Source organism: Danio rerio, chromosome 6, assembly GCF_049306965.1.
Source record: "Danio rerio strain Tuebingen ecotype United States chromosome 6, GRCz12tu, whole genome shotgun sequence".
Lineage (NCBI taxonomy): Eukaryota > Metazoa > Chordata > Actinopteri > Cypriniformes > Danionidae > Danio > Danio rerio.
This window is the reverse complement of record NC_133181.1, coordinates 11,613,382-11,628,541: the sequence shown is the minus strand read 5'-3', so window position 1 is coordinate 11,628,541 and position 15,160 is coordinate 11,613,382. Positions and strand designations below refer to the sequence as shown.

The window sequence follows — 15,160 nt, the reverse complement described above, 5'->3', positions numbered from 1 at the left end:
GTTTGGGTTTCAAGTAAGTTAAATGGTTTTGTCTTTGCTTAAGCCCAGACAGTGCTAACTCAAAAATGTATTTACGAGTGTTGCATTTTATATGCTTTAATGAGCATAATGTACTTGTTGGTGTTTGTTTGTAGACTAACCGTGCTGTGGCTCATTTAGAGAGTGAGATGGCTAAGCTTCAACAAACAGCCAATCTGTTTGAGGTCAGTTTTCCTGACTACAAACAACTTCGTCAGTGTCGGTCAGACATCATCCTGGTTAAAGCAGTCTGGGATATGGTTATGTTTGTCAAGGTATAATCTTTATCACACACAATATTTACAGTACAAAGTACTCCAATAACCCATTTACAATGAAACATCTGTGGTGTCCTTTCTAAAAAATTTCCCCAATATTATTCTCTTTTCGGCTTCCTCTTGGGAATAATGGGTAATGTAGTCTAGCATCTCAGACTGGACTAAGACTCCATGGAAGGAGATCAATGTGGAACAGATGGACATGGAGCTCAGAAGATTTGCTAAGGTAGAGTTTACACCTTCCTTTACATTCATGGCATGCATAAAGCGTGAACATGAAGTATATCACAAATTACAGTAACTGAGCATATCTAAAACATATATACAACATGAATAAATACAAAAGCAGGGCATTATGGTGGGGTAGTGTGTAGCACAATCGCATCACAGCAAGAAAGTCGCTGGTTTGAACCTTGGTTGGGTCAGTTAGAATTTCTGTGTGAAGTTTGCATGTTTTTGCTTTGTTCGCGTGGGTTTCCTCCCGGTGCTCCGGTTTTCCCCACAAGTCCAAAGACAAATAGGTGAATTGGGTAAGCTAAATTGAATGTAATGTATGTGTGTGTATGGATGTTTCCCAGTGATGGGTTGCAGCTGAAAGGGCATCCGCTGTGTAAAACATATGCTGGATAAGTAGGAGGTTCATTCCACTGTGGTGACCCCAGATTAATAAAGGGACTATGCTGAAAAGAAAATGAGGGAATGAATGATAAATATAAAAGCCTTGAATATTTTTACTGTGAGAAGTTTATTTTTTAATTATTTGATGATTAACAATGTATGTTTATTGTTTTGATGAATTCTTATAGTACTTCAGTGCTTGCTATTTGTGTGAATGTGTAGGAAATGAAGACTTTGGACAAAGAGGTGCGTGTGTGGGACGTCTACAATGGTCTGGAGTCCATCGTTAAGAATTTGTTGACGTCGCTGAGAGCTGTTAATGAACTTCAGAACTCTGCTGTCAGAGAGAGACACTGGCAACAGCTCATGCACACAACAGGGGTACGACACTCATGCACTTTAGAAGTAACGGTGACTAAATAAGCGTCACAATAAATTCCACTCGAGTAAAGGATAGAGAATAACAAATCTGTCTTCATGTCCCTGTAGGTGAGTTTTGTGATGGATGAAAACACCACACTTGGGGATCTCTTAGAGCTACAGCTCCACCGTGTGGAGGAAGAAGTGAAAAACATTGTGGATAAAGCAGTCAAAGAGATGGGAATCGAGAAGGTATAAAAAGATATGAGATTCTGAGAAACTCTCATTTTGGGATTTTGGGATACAATTAAATTGATCCTTTGTGCATGCAGATTCTGGGTGAGATCCAGCAGACGTGGTCCATGATGTCTCTGTCATATGAGATGCACACCAGTACTGGAACACCTCTGCTCAAGGCTGACGAGAACCTCATTGATACCCTGGAGGACAACCAGGTAACTTTCTGTAGCAGTCAACTGAGTTTAGCTGAAATCACCTTCAGTTCAGATCCGTTTAGCATTATTCTAATATAATTAAATTTGTTCAGTTCAGTTCAGAATTCAGGTCAGTTCAGTTTCATTCAGATTTGATTAATTTATGATTCATTCACTTTTGGCTGGTTTGGCTCACTCACACACTCACTCACTCACTCACTCACTCACTCACTCACTCACTCACTCACTCACTCACTCATAATCTCACTCATGATCTCACTCACTCACTCATGATCTCACTCACGAATGAACGAACGAACAATCTCACTCACTCACTCACTCATGAACGAACGATTTCGCTCGCTCACTCACTCGCTCACTCACTCACTCACTCACTCACTCACTCACTCACTCACTCACTCACCCACCATCCTCCCTGATTATCAGGGGTTATGAACCGTTCACAGTGGAATGAACAGCCAATTACTCTAGCATATATTTTATGCAACAGCTGCCCTTCAGGCCGGAACCCAGCACTGGGAATCTGGTTTGGTTGAATTAAAATTAATTAATTTTAATTCATATTAAATATTAATTATTTAATATAATTAAATATTTAATTATTTGATATTTTTAAAACCTTTTTTCAACTACAAACAATGTAATTAAAGTAAAGAATAATTCTGAAGTTCTCAACTGAAAATATTGTCACAGGTACACACGCAAACAAAATATACATCATAAAAGATTTAGATTCATAATAATGAATAAGTGAACAAATACAAAGCGGTGTATATTTTCTTCTGGTCTGGATTAAACAAACTAAGAAAACTGAACTAAAAGTTCCCTTAATTTGGTTCAGATCAGTTTGGTTTGATTATGATCTGGGCTAAAATTCCAAAGAGCATCATAAGCCTAAGTAGATTGTAAAAGTAAAAAAGATTGTAAAATTCATTTACTGCCTATTGTCAAAAGCATCATAACTTCAGTAGCACTTGAAAATCATCTACACTGTAAAAAAATCCAACTTACAAATTGTTAACTCAGTTAAAAATCGTAAGTTAGGGGGACATATCTTTGAGCTTAGAGTTGAATTTACTCATGAAAACAATTTAACAGCATGTTTAAAAAGCATTTCAATCGTTAAACTGATTTAAAATTATGCAACTAATGCATCTATATATAACTGTCCTATGAAAATGAAATGACAAATTACATTACAGTCAGTCATTATTACAGACAACGCACATACCTCTATTGCGAGCCAAGAATGCACGAGAAATACATATCAAGTTATTAAAACATTAAACGAATATTTAAAAAAAAAATCCTACACATGAAAGACAAAAGAGCAGGGAGAAGAAATCAGTCATAAAGACATCCTCGTTTTAATTGATTGATACAATTAATACAAAACACTGAAAAAAAAGAAAACTGAATTCTTCTTTCACAAACCAAAAAAATGCTAGAATTTGGAGAAAAATAAGGCTGTGAGTAGAGGGAGGTCATTCTTTATTATTATCATGAGCTCCTCATTGTATACTAATCTTCTCTTTTCTAGCTTTATGCATGAGGGGATGCTGCTGTAAATATTCAGTTGTAGCGTTACGTTTAAACTAAGTTTAGTATATTTAGTTAATATTTAGTGTAAGTTGTAACTTAGTATCCCTTAAATCTCAACTAGGCTACATTTTAATGTACTCACTGCTGGTGCAACCAGCCCAAGGTCACTCCGCTCTTTTAGTCCTTTTTTTGTTATTATTTTAATATTATTATTTTTTTATATTATTATAAATTTATTCCTTTCCTCTTTTATATGTCCTAAGCATGTTTGTTGGTTTCTACATGTATTTACAACCATTATGGTAGCTAGAAATTGATGGATTAACATGCAAAAAAACCCCAAAACTTTAACACTCTATCATACTCGATGCAATGTTGTATTCTTAAAAATGCGTAACAAAATAAAAGCTATGTTAGAAATTTTTTAAGAAAACCGACCCTGATCTGTTTGCTTCACATCAGCTAAATTCGTATCAATCAGATGAATTTCAAATACAATCAGATCAGTTTAGTAATACTACCATTTTGGCTGAATGTGATCCTCAGGTTCAGCTGCAGAATATTCTCATGAGTAAATATGTGGAGTATTTCATGGTGGAAGTGAGCGGCTGGCAGCGGAAACTGGTGGTGGCTGATCTGGTGATTGGCATATGGCTGGCCGTTCAGCGCACCTGGGCTCACCTTCAGAGCATTTTCACCAACTCTGAGGACATCCGGAACCAGCTGGCCCACGTGGCAGAGCGCTTTCAGGGCATCCATCAGGACTTCCAGGTATTGCATTGAAATGCAGGCAGGATATTGCCATGGACATTAAAAAGGATGTAACGCTTAATGTTGTTCCAGGGTTCAATGATCAGCATTGTGGAGACAGATAATGTGATAAAGGTCACTAACCAGCCAGGCTTCTTGGAGCAACTTGAAACTCTTCAGCAGAGGTAGTGTGCGTTATTATTCCCAGTGTAAATGACCCCAAATAATCCATCTTAACAGTTCATTGTTAAATTCAGGGTTCATAGGGGAAAACTTTGAAATGTAGTCATTTTAGTTAAGTGTTTTCAAGACATTTTGGATAAAGTTCTTGAAAAATGTAATTGTATTGCTTTTCTAATAATGTATCTTACTAAATAGTATCTTACTTATAAAATAATTACTATACTATTCTACACTATACTATACTGTGCTGTATTGTTTTATACTATACTATACTATATTATACTATGCTATACTGTGCTGTACTGTTTTATACTATACTATACTGTGCTGTACTGTCATGTTTTATACTATACAATACTATACTATACTATACTGTGCTGTACTGTTTTATACTATACTATATCATGCTGTGCTGTGCTGTACTGTCATGTTTTATACAATACTATACTATACTATGCTATACTATACTATACTATACTATTTTATACTATACTATACTATACTATACTATACTATACTATACTATAATGTTTTATACTATACTATACTATACTATAATGTTTTATACTATACTATACTATACTATACTATGCTATTGACCTTATTCTTGACGTATAAGCGGGTGGAGCTATTGGAATTTGTTTCGTCTGATATAATTATATTATTCTATTTAGTCATGAACAGTAGTTTGATCATTTCCTGATGTTTATTATTCTTAGTAATTTCTCCCATAAGAAACTGAATTGGAAGTTCTAAAACAATCGCAAAAATAAGCGCACTTCCACATCGCCGAATAAGACTACAATATCTTGCCTAATTACTTAAACCTGCCTAGTAAACCTAATTAACCTAGTTATGTTTTTAAATGTAACTTTAAGCTGTATAGAAGTTTCTTGAAAAATATCTAGTAAAATATTATGTACTGTCATCTTGGCAAAGATAAAATAAATCAGTTATTAGAAATGAGTTATTAAAACTATTATGTTTAGAAATGTGTTGAAAAAATCTTCTCTCCGTTAAACAGAAAATGGGGAAATAAACAGGGGGGCGAATTATTCAGGGGGTTTAATAATTCTGATTGGAACTGTATGTAAATATGTAATTTGCCACACTTGTAAAATGAAAATGCAGCTGAAAAGTGCTTGAAAAGTGAACAATACACCTTTTTTATTTTTTAAAAAGGCTCATTTTACAAGTCTCCTAGAGTTAAAAAAAAAACAGTTGACCTTCTTTTAGATGCATTCTGCCGGTTTTGCAGCGTATGAATGGGCTATTTATAAATTATGTTTATGTTAAAAACTCTTTTTTGATTTTTTTTTTTAAACAAAATGCTTATGGTCAAATCCGATTCAGCTCATTATGCTAAACCAAGCTAAAAGTGACCTGGCCAGAACAAGAAATTGGCTGAATAGATTAAAAAATGGTTCAAGTCAACTGTTAGCTGCTAAAAGCTATTAGTTACTAGTTAAATAGCCAAAGGCCACCTATGATGAAAATCAACTTTAGTAAGCTGACAGAACTGTGTGTATGTATAGTGTGTCCACAGTCATATTGGAGGGAAAGAAACCCAACAAATTTCCTCACTTTCAAATAGAACCCAAATCCAAGTGATTCTAAGGCCCACCGCAACGTGATGTAAGAGTGCGGTTTCCCTGCCTACTGAATTAATTAACAGGCGCCATGTTTCTATAATAACATGTATACACATGTCCACAGAATATTTTGGAATTAAAATATTTGTTTCAACTTTCTGTGATTTTTAGTTTTATGAAGTTTTATAAGTTTAAAACGTTTTTAAAACAGAGCATGTTTGTAATAAAAAAAGTAAAATCACTACGTAATTCTTAACCGCTGTAATCACCACGGCTGCATGGTGCAAGTTAAAGCTAATATATATGTGTGTGTGTGTGTGTGTACTGTAAACAGCATTTGTGTGAGACTCATCATTTCCATCCCAATGAGGGAAAAAATCACTTTCGCGAACGCTCACGCTCACGCTCACGCTCACGCTCACGCTCACGCTCACGCTCAATCTGCCCAGTTGGTGGAATGAACTCCCTAACTGCATCAGAACAGCAGAGTCACTCGCTATTTTCAAGAAACGACTAAAAACTCAACTATTTAGTCTCCACTTCACTTCCTAATCTGCAATTGCCTCTGAATATCACATTAACTGTACAAAAAAAAAAAAAAAAAAAAAAACTACTAATACTTCCCTTCTTAGACTTTACAGACCTGAAACTTGCCTTTAGTACTTATTCATTGTTGCTCTTAGTTGTGTAAATTGCTTCCTTGTCCTCATTTGTAAGTCGCTTTGGATAAAAGCGTCTGCTAAATGACTAAATGTAAATGTAAATGTAAATTTCAGAAAGGCTTGAATAAACTCTACTACAAATACATAAAATAAACGTACTTAGTATTTTTGACTAATGAGCTGTTTTTTAGCTTCTTCCGAGTCTGTCTCTATCACTGACGGCTGTTTATCTGACGTAATGCATAAGAAGCAGACACACACATGGGAGCAGTGGGCGGGGAGAAGCAGCTCATTTGCATTTAAAGCCACAGGCTACAGAAACAGCTATACTGTACTCTGTAAAATTCTGGAGGCTATGGTAAATAATCTGATAGGTATTTTGAGCTAAAACTTTACAGACACATTCTGGAGACACCAAAGGCTTATCTTACATCTCGTAAAAAGGCTTATATAGGGGCCCTTTAATGTTATTAGTAACTAATAAAGTTATGTTAACTGATCACCTTAACTTTTTTGAGTTTGATTGTAATACAATAATGTTTTAACTGTACTGTTTTTCAGAAAGCTGTTTTGAAACAATAATTATTGTGAAAAGCGCTATACAAATAACCTTAAATTGAATTGAACTTTAGAAAACTTTTAAAATGAGCCTTTTTCGGAAAAAATGTAAGAAGTCTGAAAACCTAAATAATTATATTTGTGTGTCTGTTAATGTGTATTTCAGGCTGTCAGTGTGCGAGAAGGCACTGGCTGAATATTTGGAGACGAAGCGTTTGACATTTCCACGCTTTTACTTCGTCTCGGCTAGTGACCTGCTGGAAATAGTTTCTAAGGGAACTCAGCCCAGACAGGTTGCTGTTATATTAAAACAGTTTAAATAAAAAAATACTTGTGTGTGTGTGTGTGTGTGTGTGTAACCGTAAAACAATGTGTGCAATAATTCTGTGTTTGTGTGTGAATGTATCCGTGTGTGTGTATAACACACAGGTGACAAGACACTTACTGAAACTCTTTGACAATCTGGCTGACCTCAGCTTTAAGGAAGAGAAAGACAATGGAGAATTAGATCCCCAGACAACTATTGCCTTGGGAATGTACAGTAGAGAGGGAGAGTATGTGCCCTTCTCACAGCCCTGTGTGTGTGAGGGACAGGTAAGAGACATCTATACACACACACTCACACACTACATTCAAAATGAAATATTTACATTTTATTTGTCCGTCTGTTGTGTAACAGGCAGAGTGTTGGCTGAATGCTCTGGAGAAGGCCATGTGCTCTACTGTTCGGCAGGAGATCTCTGAAGCTGTGGCCGCATATGAAGACAAGCCAAGAGATCAGTGGCTGTTTGACTACCCAGCACAGGTGTGTGAGCATGAGTTTGACTTCATATATGGGCCATTCTTCAACCACAGGCACTTTTAGCTCTGTGAAGTTAAGTAAAAAAACCTTGTTTAAAATACAACATAGCCTCATAAGTTTATACAATTTGTCTAGTTTTAAGATCTGTAAGAGGACAAACTTAGATAAGAAGAGAAACATTGTTTCTATCGTGAACTAAACAAATGTCAATTCCACCACATCTCAATGTACAGCTTACTTCAAAATGAAATAAATGATAGCAGTCAAACATTGTCTAAGATCATTTTTGTATCTAGTTTAACCAGTCTTTCCACAATATATATAATAATTATATATTTGTCAATGAAATAAATTAGTCCCTTAGGACCAAATGCTGAATTGTACACCTGACACACTCTAAAATTCATATTAGTTTGGTTTAGAGCTTATTAGAAAATAAATAAACTGAATTTGTGAATCAAATAGAGCATGAACTTATACATTGTAAAAACATTTTTAATGTGTGATGAGAACTTTTGAAATATTTTAAAAATGTGTGAGGTGATGGAAATGACAGTGGTGGAAATCACATTTCAACAGTTTATTGTGAAAAAATGAAAAATAGCTTCACTGAGTAGCTTTGAATTGATACTAGCTGTTCATGTATACAAAACACTCTTATTTACCCTCATTTTGTTTGGTTTTTAAAACATCTTTGATGGTTCAACATGTTTGGAAATGACTTAGAATAAATGTATTTCCGTATCAAGCAATATTTACCTTGATTTTCCTTCAAGTGTTGTTGATAAAAATTTTAATTCCCTCCATCTTGAACATGTTCTCAGATGGCACTATTCATTTTCATAGAAACCACCTAAATAATCTTTCACACAAACTTTTTAAAGCGACATTACAGTGTTGTGGTGGAAATGACTCTTTGCGACAGCTATATTTTGTATAAAAAGTAATATTGCTAATAGTCTCACATTAATAACTATAACATATTTAAATTATTTCACTAGTGCTTGATTAAGATATATTAATAAAAGTTAGATAAATAATATTTTAACATGTTAGTTTCATTGTTGAAGTTTAAAATTCTGGATGTGCGACAAGATGAAAACAGTGATTTCGACACTAAAATTGACACATTGAAGAATATGAAAAATATATAATAGAAAGATAGTATTTTTTAAAGTAGATTTTATTGTTAGTTTGACAAAGAAAGATGAATTTGAACAAAATTATATATTTTTGGATATATGATCTAAGGACAAAAGTGCCCATAGTTGAAGAATTACCCATATATAGAGAGTTTTTACTAATATGCTATGAGGTACAGTTATATTGTTTTTTAATTTCAGAGTTTTAGGAGTGTTATTCAACACCAGTTTTATATTGAAATAAATATAATTGTAAACATGATACTAAAATACTATATTTTAGCATGAAACTCTCAGTTTCCCCAGTGTTCCAAGCTGATTATTAATGAACTGATTATTTAAGTGTACAAAAACATGCATTAGATTTAGTTCTGTTCCAAATAAATACAACATAAGCATTTTCTTTTAAGCAAATCAAAAACACGTGTGGATAAATTTATTTGTTAAAAAATAAACATAAAAAATATTAATAAAGTAATAAATGAACGTGACACACTTTAACTATGAGGTGAAGAATGAAAAAAGAAAAGTAAATGTAGTGTAGTGTAATAAAAACATAAAAAAAACTGTAAGAATACCACTAAATTTATTTGACATTTGTTCTTTTTAAGAAGTGCTCCACTGAGGAGAGTAAATAAAAATAATAGTTGATCTTAAAAAAAAAAAATTAAAAAAAATTAAAAAAAAAAAAAAAAAAAAAAAAAATATATATATATATATATATATATATATATATATATATATATATATATATATATATATATATATATATATATTAAAAGTTTTCTTATTTTTTAAGTAACGTTCCATAAAAGTTGTGTAAATTTTGGTTTGCCACAGAAGAATGAAGCCACCATGTCGCCCATATGTTAAAACACAATTTTATTAAAATAATGTGTCTGGAACATTTTTTTAAGGCTGATAGAGAAACATTCTAAGAACAAAGTTCTTGGAACTTCTTTAGGATGTTAGTTGTTATTTATCAATGTTTTCATAATGTTGATATAAAAACATTCTTAGAACATTGTGCTAATGTTCAATATATTAATTAACAATGTATTAATTTAATATATAATGTTAATACAACGTCTGAACAAACTAAAAGTTTTGAACATTTGAAGAACATAAAAATAACGTAATTGGAATAAGGAATTTACTTTCAAACCTAAAATTGTTAGCTGGGAAGCTATTGATATCTATAGCAGAATAAAATAATATGGATGTCAGTGGCTACTGGTTACAGGTTCCAATATTTTTCAAAATATCTTAAGCGTTCAGCAGAAAAAAGAAACTCATACAGGTTTTAGAACCCGTGAAGGGTAAAGTGGAGTAAATGATGTCAGAATTTTCAGTTTTGCACAAACTATCACTTTAAGTCTTGCATTTCTTTTTCGAAACCACTAAAGGAACCTTTAATGGAACCATAAAACCATAGTCATTACAAATATTTTTCTGATTATTAAAAACTTTTTTCTGATTAAATGAAAACACCCATATAAAGAAGAGTTTTTAAAATCACTAATTTAAAAGTTGAATAAATAAAAAACAATTAAACTATAGACTCATTTCAGATTAATTTGTGTGTTTGGTCTTAAGGTGGCGTTGACTGGAAGCCAAATATGGTGGGCGACAGATGTGGGCATTGCTTTTGAGAGGGTGGAGGAAGGTTTTGAGACTGCCCTGAAAGACTACAACCGAAAACAGGTACGCAAACATTTCAAAACAATAACTTGTCTCACTTCTGTTGATATCTGACAAAATGACTGTAGTTTGTGAATGAGTGCAGATCAGTCAGCTGAACTCTCTGATAAACATGTTACTGGGTGAACTCACTCCTGGAGACAGACAAAAGATCATGACCATCTCCACTATCGATGTCCACGCTCGAGATGTAGTTGCTAAACTCATATCTCAGAAGGTAATGAACCCCAAGTGGCCTTACATTTGAGTCTTGAATGATGAAATATAATGATGATAAAATGACCTGTTTTTTAAGGTGACCAGTGGACAGGCGTTTGCGTGGCTGTCGCAGTTACGGCACAGATGGGCCGAGCAGCAGAAGCACTGTTATATCAACATCTGTGATGCACAGTTTCAGTTCTCATACGAGTATCTAGGGAATACTAACAGATTGGTTATCACACCACTCACTGACCGGTCAGTGTCACACACTCTTACTGATCTGAAATTTGATGGTTGATTTATGTTTTTTACTATTCGAGTTAGTTTCAATTTACTTGAACGGGCTGTTCATAATAATCTTTATAATCATGCTATGACACATGTTATTAATATGAAGAAGATTTTATGCATTCTTATGAAAACGGTCATTATGGTGCAGTAGTTGATCTTCCTAAATGCTAACCAGTAAGAATCATGTTTGAAACACATTCTCTGCCCTGCAGTCCAATGCCAAGCCTTCTGAAATCACGATCGCGCTTATTTTTTAACTATTTAAAAAAAAAAAATTTTAGGGGTTTTCACCTTTATTGGGATAGGACAGTGGAGATTTTTACAGACAGGAAATGTGCGGAGCAGAGATAGGGGAAGGATCGGCAAAGGACCTCGAGCCGGGAATCGAACTCAGGTCGCCGTGAGCACCTTGGTGCTATGTGTCGACGCACTAACCCAACCCGGGCTCATTGTGGAAACGTAGCCCAGCGGACGTTTCCGCAGACCGCGATTTACGTCCCGGGAAGTACGTATTCGAGCGGTTTTTGTTTTCGCGGATCCGCAAGAGGCCGCTGTGCGCGCTTTTTCGCGTCTCGGGCGCCTCTCGGGAGCGCGAGCCGTTCGCGCCCGCGCCGTTCCCGCGCGAAAAGCCGCCAGATTGGCCGGATCTCCTCTTCCTTCTCCTCCCCTAAACCCGAGCGAGGGTTCGCAAAAGCCGTCCAGGAAAAAAAAAAAAAAAAAAAAAGCAAAAGCCCTCGTCTTCGATTTCGACCGCGTTTTCGGATTCCGCCGCGTTCTCGCCCTTATTTTTCAGATTCCGTTTTTCGTCTTACCTGATTTCCAGAACTGCTGTTCCCCGGACTCGATCCCGGTCATCGTCCCCGCGGCCGGCTCCTCCTCCACCTCCTCCGGGGCCTCCGCTCCGCCGACGCAACGCTGTGAGCTAAGCGGACAAACTAATTGCATCGGGAAAGCCCTCCACTCGGAGGCGCCCCGCAGCGTTCGCTCGAAAAAAACTAAACGCGGCATTACGTACCTCCGGCCACGTAAATCACAGTCTCCAGAAACGTCCGCGGGGGTACATTTCCAGAATGAGCTTGGGTTGCACTAACCACTTGGCTTTTGGCGCCGACACGATCACGCTTATTATAGATCACAGAGACCCACTAGATCATGTCATTCGCCAGTTAAAAAACTTTATAGTACGTCATAATATTATAATCCTGAACGAAAAACTGTATTATATCTAGCACGTTTTCAGTTGTGTAGCAAGCAAAACTTGTCATAATGTGCAATATTTCATGCATGCAAGGACTCCTGGTCTCACTCTCTCACACACTGTCCTAAAGCAACTACTGTATGCTTTGTGTTTGGTCAGCGGCATGCAGGAATTACACTCATTACTAAGCCATACTTACATGCTATTTCCCTGGTCATAAGCATGCATAAAATCTTCAAATTTTTTTCATGTCATGATTTAAAAGGTTTCATTAAAGTCTTATGAACATCCTTTTAATGAAAATGTAACCTTCTAGTCATTGCGTCTGCAGATGTTACATTACTCTGACTCAGTCTTTGCACCTTACCATGAGTGGCGCCACCTCTGGTCCTGCTGGAACTGGCAAGACGGAAACCACAAAAGACCTTGGCCGCTCGCTTGGCATTATGGTCTATGTGTTCAACTGCTCAGAGCAAATGGACTACAAGGTGTGTAAATCCCAAGAGTTGTAGAAACAGCCCCTCTTTTTACTTGCTGCATCACTTCTTTCTTTATCTTCCTGCTCCTTTCAGTCCATAGGTAATATCTATAAAGGTTTAGCCCAGACCGGAGTGTGGGGCTGTTTTGATGAGTTTAACAGGATCTCTGTGGAGGTTTTGTCTGTGGTTGCTGTGCAGGTGAAAACCATTCAAGATGCTGTTCGCAACAAGAAACAGAGGTCAGTTCCATCTCATTTCACACAGTTTGATCACATTCTATCCTGTCCTGTACCATAATGTTATGATATGTTGCATATTTCATCCAATTCTATGACATTCCTTTGTTGTTTTTCTACAGAAAAATATTCTGTAGAAAAATATTCATTCATTCGTGTCTTGTTTCATCACATATCTTATTGTTACATTCCATTTTTACCTTTCTGTCCTAGTATACTCTCAAATTCCATCTCACATAATTCTGATCCCCTCATAATATTCTGCACATTATTGTATTTAGCACTTTTTCCATCCTGTTCTATGTCAACCTTTCAGTTCTATTGTATTCTGATCTGGTTCATTTCATATTATCAAATGTCATTCTGTTCTATTCCATAAGGTAGTTTTTCACTATCCATTTCCTCTCCAATTTTTTTCTTTTCCACATCCTCACAAATCCCATTCCACTGTGTTACATACAATTGCATACACATTTAATTTCATACCATTCCATTGTTTTCTCATTATATTACATGTTATTCTGTTATTCAATTATTTCAGTTACATTCAATTATTTATACTTCCATCCTAATGTACAGTTGAAACCAGAAGTTTACATACACTAAAAAAAAAAAGAAAAAGAAAATAACCATTTAAAAAAAAATGTCTGATGGTAAATCATACTAAATGTTTACTACTTTAAGTTCGTTGGAATAACCTAAATGATTAACATTTTTCTAAATGCCAGAATAATGAGAGATTTTTCTTTAATTTTTTTTTATTAATTTCTAGACAGTCAAAAGTTTACACACATTTCATTGGTATTTTTTAAACTGTATAACTCTGGCTTACTATTTTTGGTATGCTTCCACAAGCTTCTCACAATAGTTTGAAGGAATTTTAGCCCATTCCTCCTTACAGAAATGGTGTAACTGAGTCAGCTTTGTTGGCTGTCTTACTCGCACAAGCTTTTTCAACTCTGGCCACAAATTTTTTATAGGATTGAGGTCAGGGCTTTGTGATGGCCACTCCAAAACATTCACTCTGTTGTCCTTAAAGCACATTTTAACTAATTTTTCAGCATGCTTAGGGTCATGGTCTGTTTGGAAGACCCATTTGTGGCCAAGTTTTAATTTCCTGGCTGATGTCTTGAGATGTTGCTTCAGTATTTCTACATAATGTTCTTTCTTCATGATGCCATCTATGCTGTGAAGTGGACCAGTCCCTCCTGCAGCAAAACAACCCCACAACATGATGCTGCCGCCCCCATACTTCACAGTTGGGATGGTGTTTCTAGGCTTGTAAGCTTTCCCCTTTGTCCTCCAAATGTAACACTAGTCATTATGGCCAAACAGTTCAATCTTAGTTCCATCAGACCACAGGACATGTCTCCAACAATTATTCTTTTTCCCAGTGTACTTTAGCAAATTGTAATCTGGCTTTTTGGTTGATTCTGGCTTGTTGATTTTCCCATGTTGTCACACAAGGAGGCAGTGTGTTTGAGGTTTTCCTAAAATACTATCCTACAGTTGTGCCTCCAATTAAATCAAATGTTGTCAATTAGCCAATCGGAAACTTCCAAAACCTTGACACCAGTCCTAAAAAAAATCCTAACTTACCTACAAGAGAAAAAGTTTAGTCACATTAACATCTGACTGTTTTTAAAATGGTTATGTGCCTTTTTATATGGTGTATGTAAACTTCTGGTTTAAACTGTATATCCTCCCCCATTCAATTCCACTCCAACCAATCTATATGGTCTAAAATTATATTATTTCTTATACATTTATTTATTAATTGTATACCATTGAGACAGTCAGACAGTTACAGCTCATCCAGAACACTGCTGGCAGGTTTCTGACCAGAACCAGGAAATCAGAGCACATCACACCTGTCCTCAGAATTCTGCACTGGCTCCCAGTTACATTCAGAATAGATTTAAAACTATTATAAATTGTCTGTAAATCACTACATGGCCTAGGACCTCAATACATTACAGAATTGCTCACTGAATACAAACCTAAAAGATCACTCAGATCTTTAGGATCAAATAAAATAGAAATTCCAAGGGTTCAGTCAAAACAGGGTGAATCCGCCTTCAGCTACTATGCCCC

General features: G+C 35.5%; 2 protein-coding genes across 2 annotated transcripts in view; both read left to right on the top strand.

Annotated features, from left to right (window-relative positions):
- gpr155b (G protein-coupled receptor 155b) overlaps window positions 1–15,160 on the top strand; it is a 698,693-nt gene that overhangs the window by 110,584 nt on the left and 572,949 nt on the right. The window lies entirely within an intron of this gene.
- Window positions 1–15,160, top strand: part of dnah9l (dynein, axonemal, heavy polypeptide 9 like) — a 113,597-nt gene that overhangs the window by 28,073 nt on the left and 70,364 nt on the right. The window contains exons 22-36 of the mRNA XM_073953681.1: window positions 135–293; window positions 439–522; window positions 1,137–1,295; window positions 1,404–1,526; window positions 1,607–1,729; window positions 3,818–4,042; window positions 4,115–4,206; window positions 7,183–7,309; window positions 7,446–7,610; window positions 7,696–7,821; window positions 10,557–10,664; window positions 10,747–10,878; window positions 10,957–11,117; window positions 12,683–12,839; window positions 12,924–13,069. Of these exons, the coding sequence (XP_073809782.1) occupies window positions 135–293; window positions 439–522; window positions 1,137–1,295; window positions 1,404–1,526; window positions 1,607–1,729; window positions 3,818–4,042; window positions 4,115–4,206; window positions 7,183–7,309; window positions 7,446–7,610; window positions 7,696–7,821; window positions 10,557–10,664; window positions 10,747–10,878; window positions 10,957–11,117; window positions 12,683–12,839; window positions 12,924–13,069 (2,087 nt within the window). The remainder of the gene's footprint in view (window positions 1–134; window positions 294–438; window positions 523–1,136; window positions 1,296–1,403; window positions 1,527–1,606; window positions 1,730–3,817; window positions 4,043–4,114; window positions 4,207–7,182; window positions 7,310–7,445; window positions 7,611–7,695; window positions 7,822–10,556; window positions 10,665–10,746; window positions 10,879–10,956; window positions 11,118–12,682; window positions 12,840–12,923; window positions 13,070–15,160) is intronic.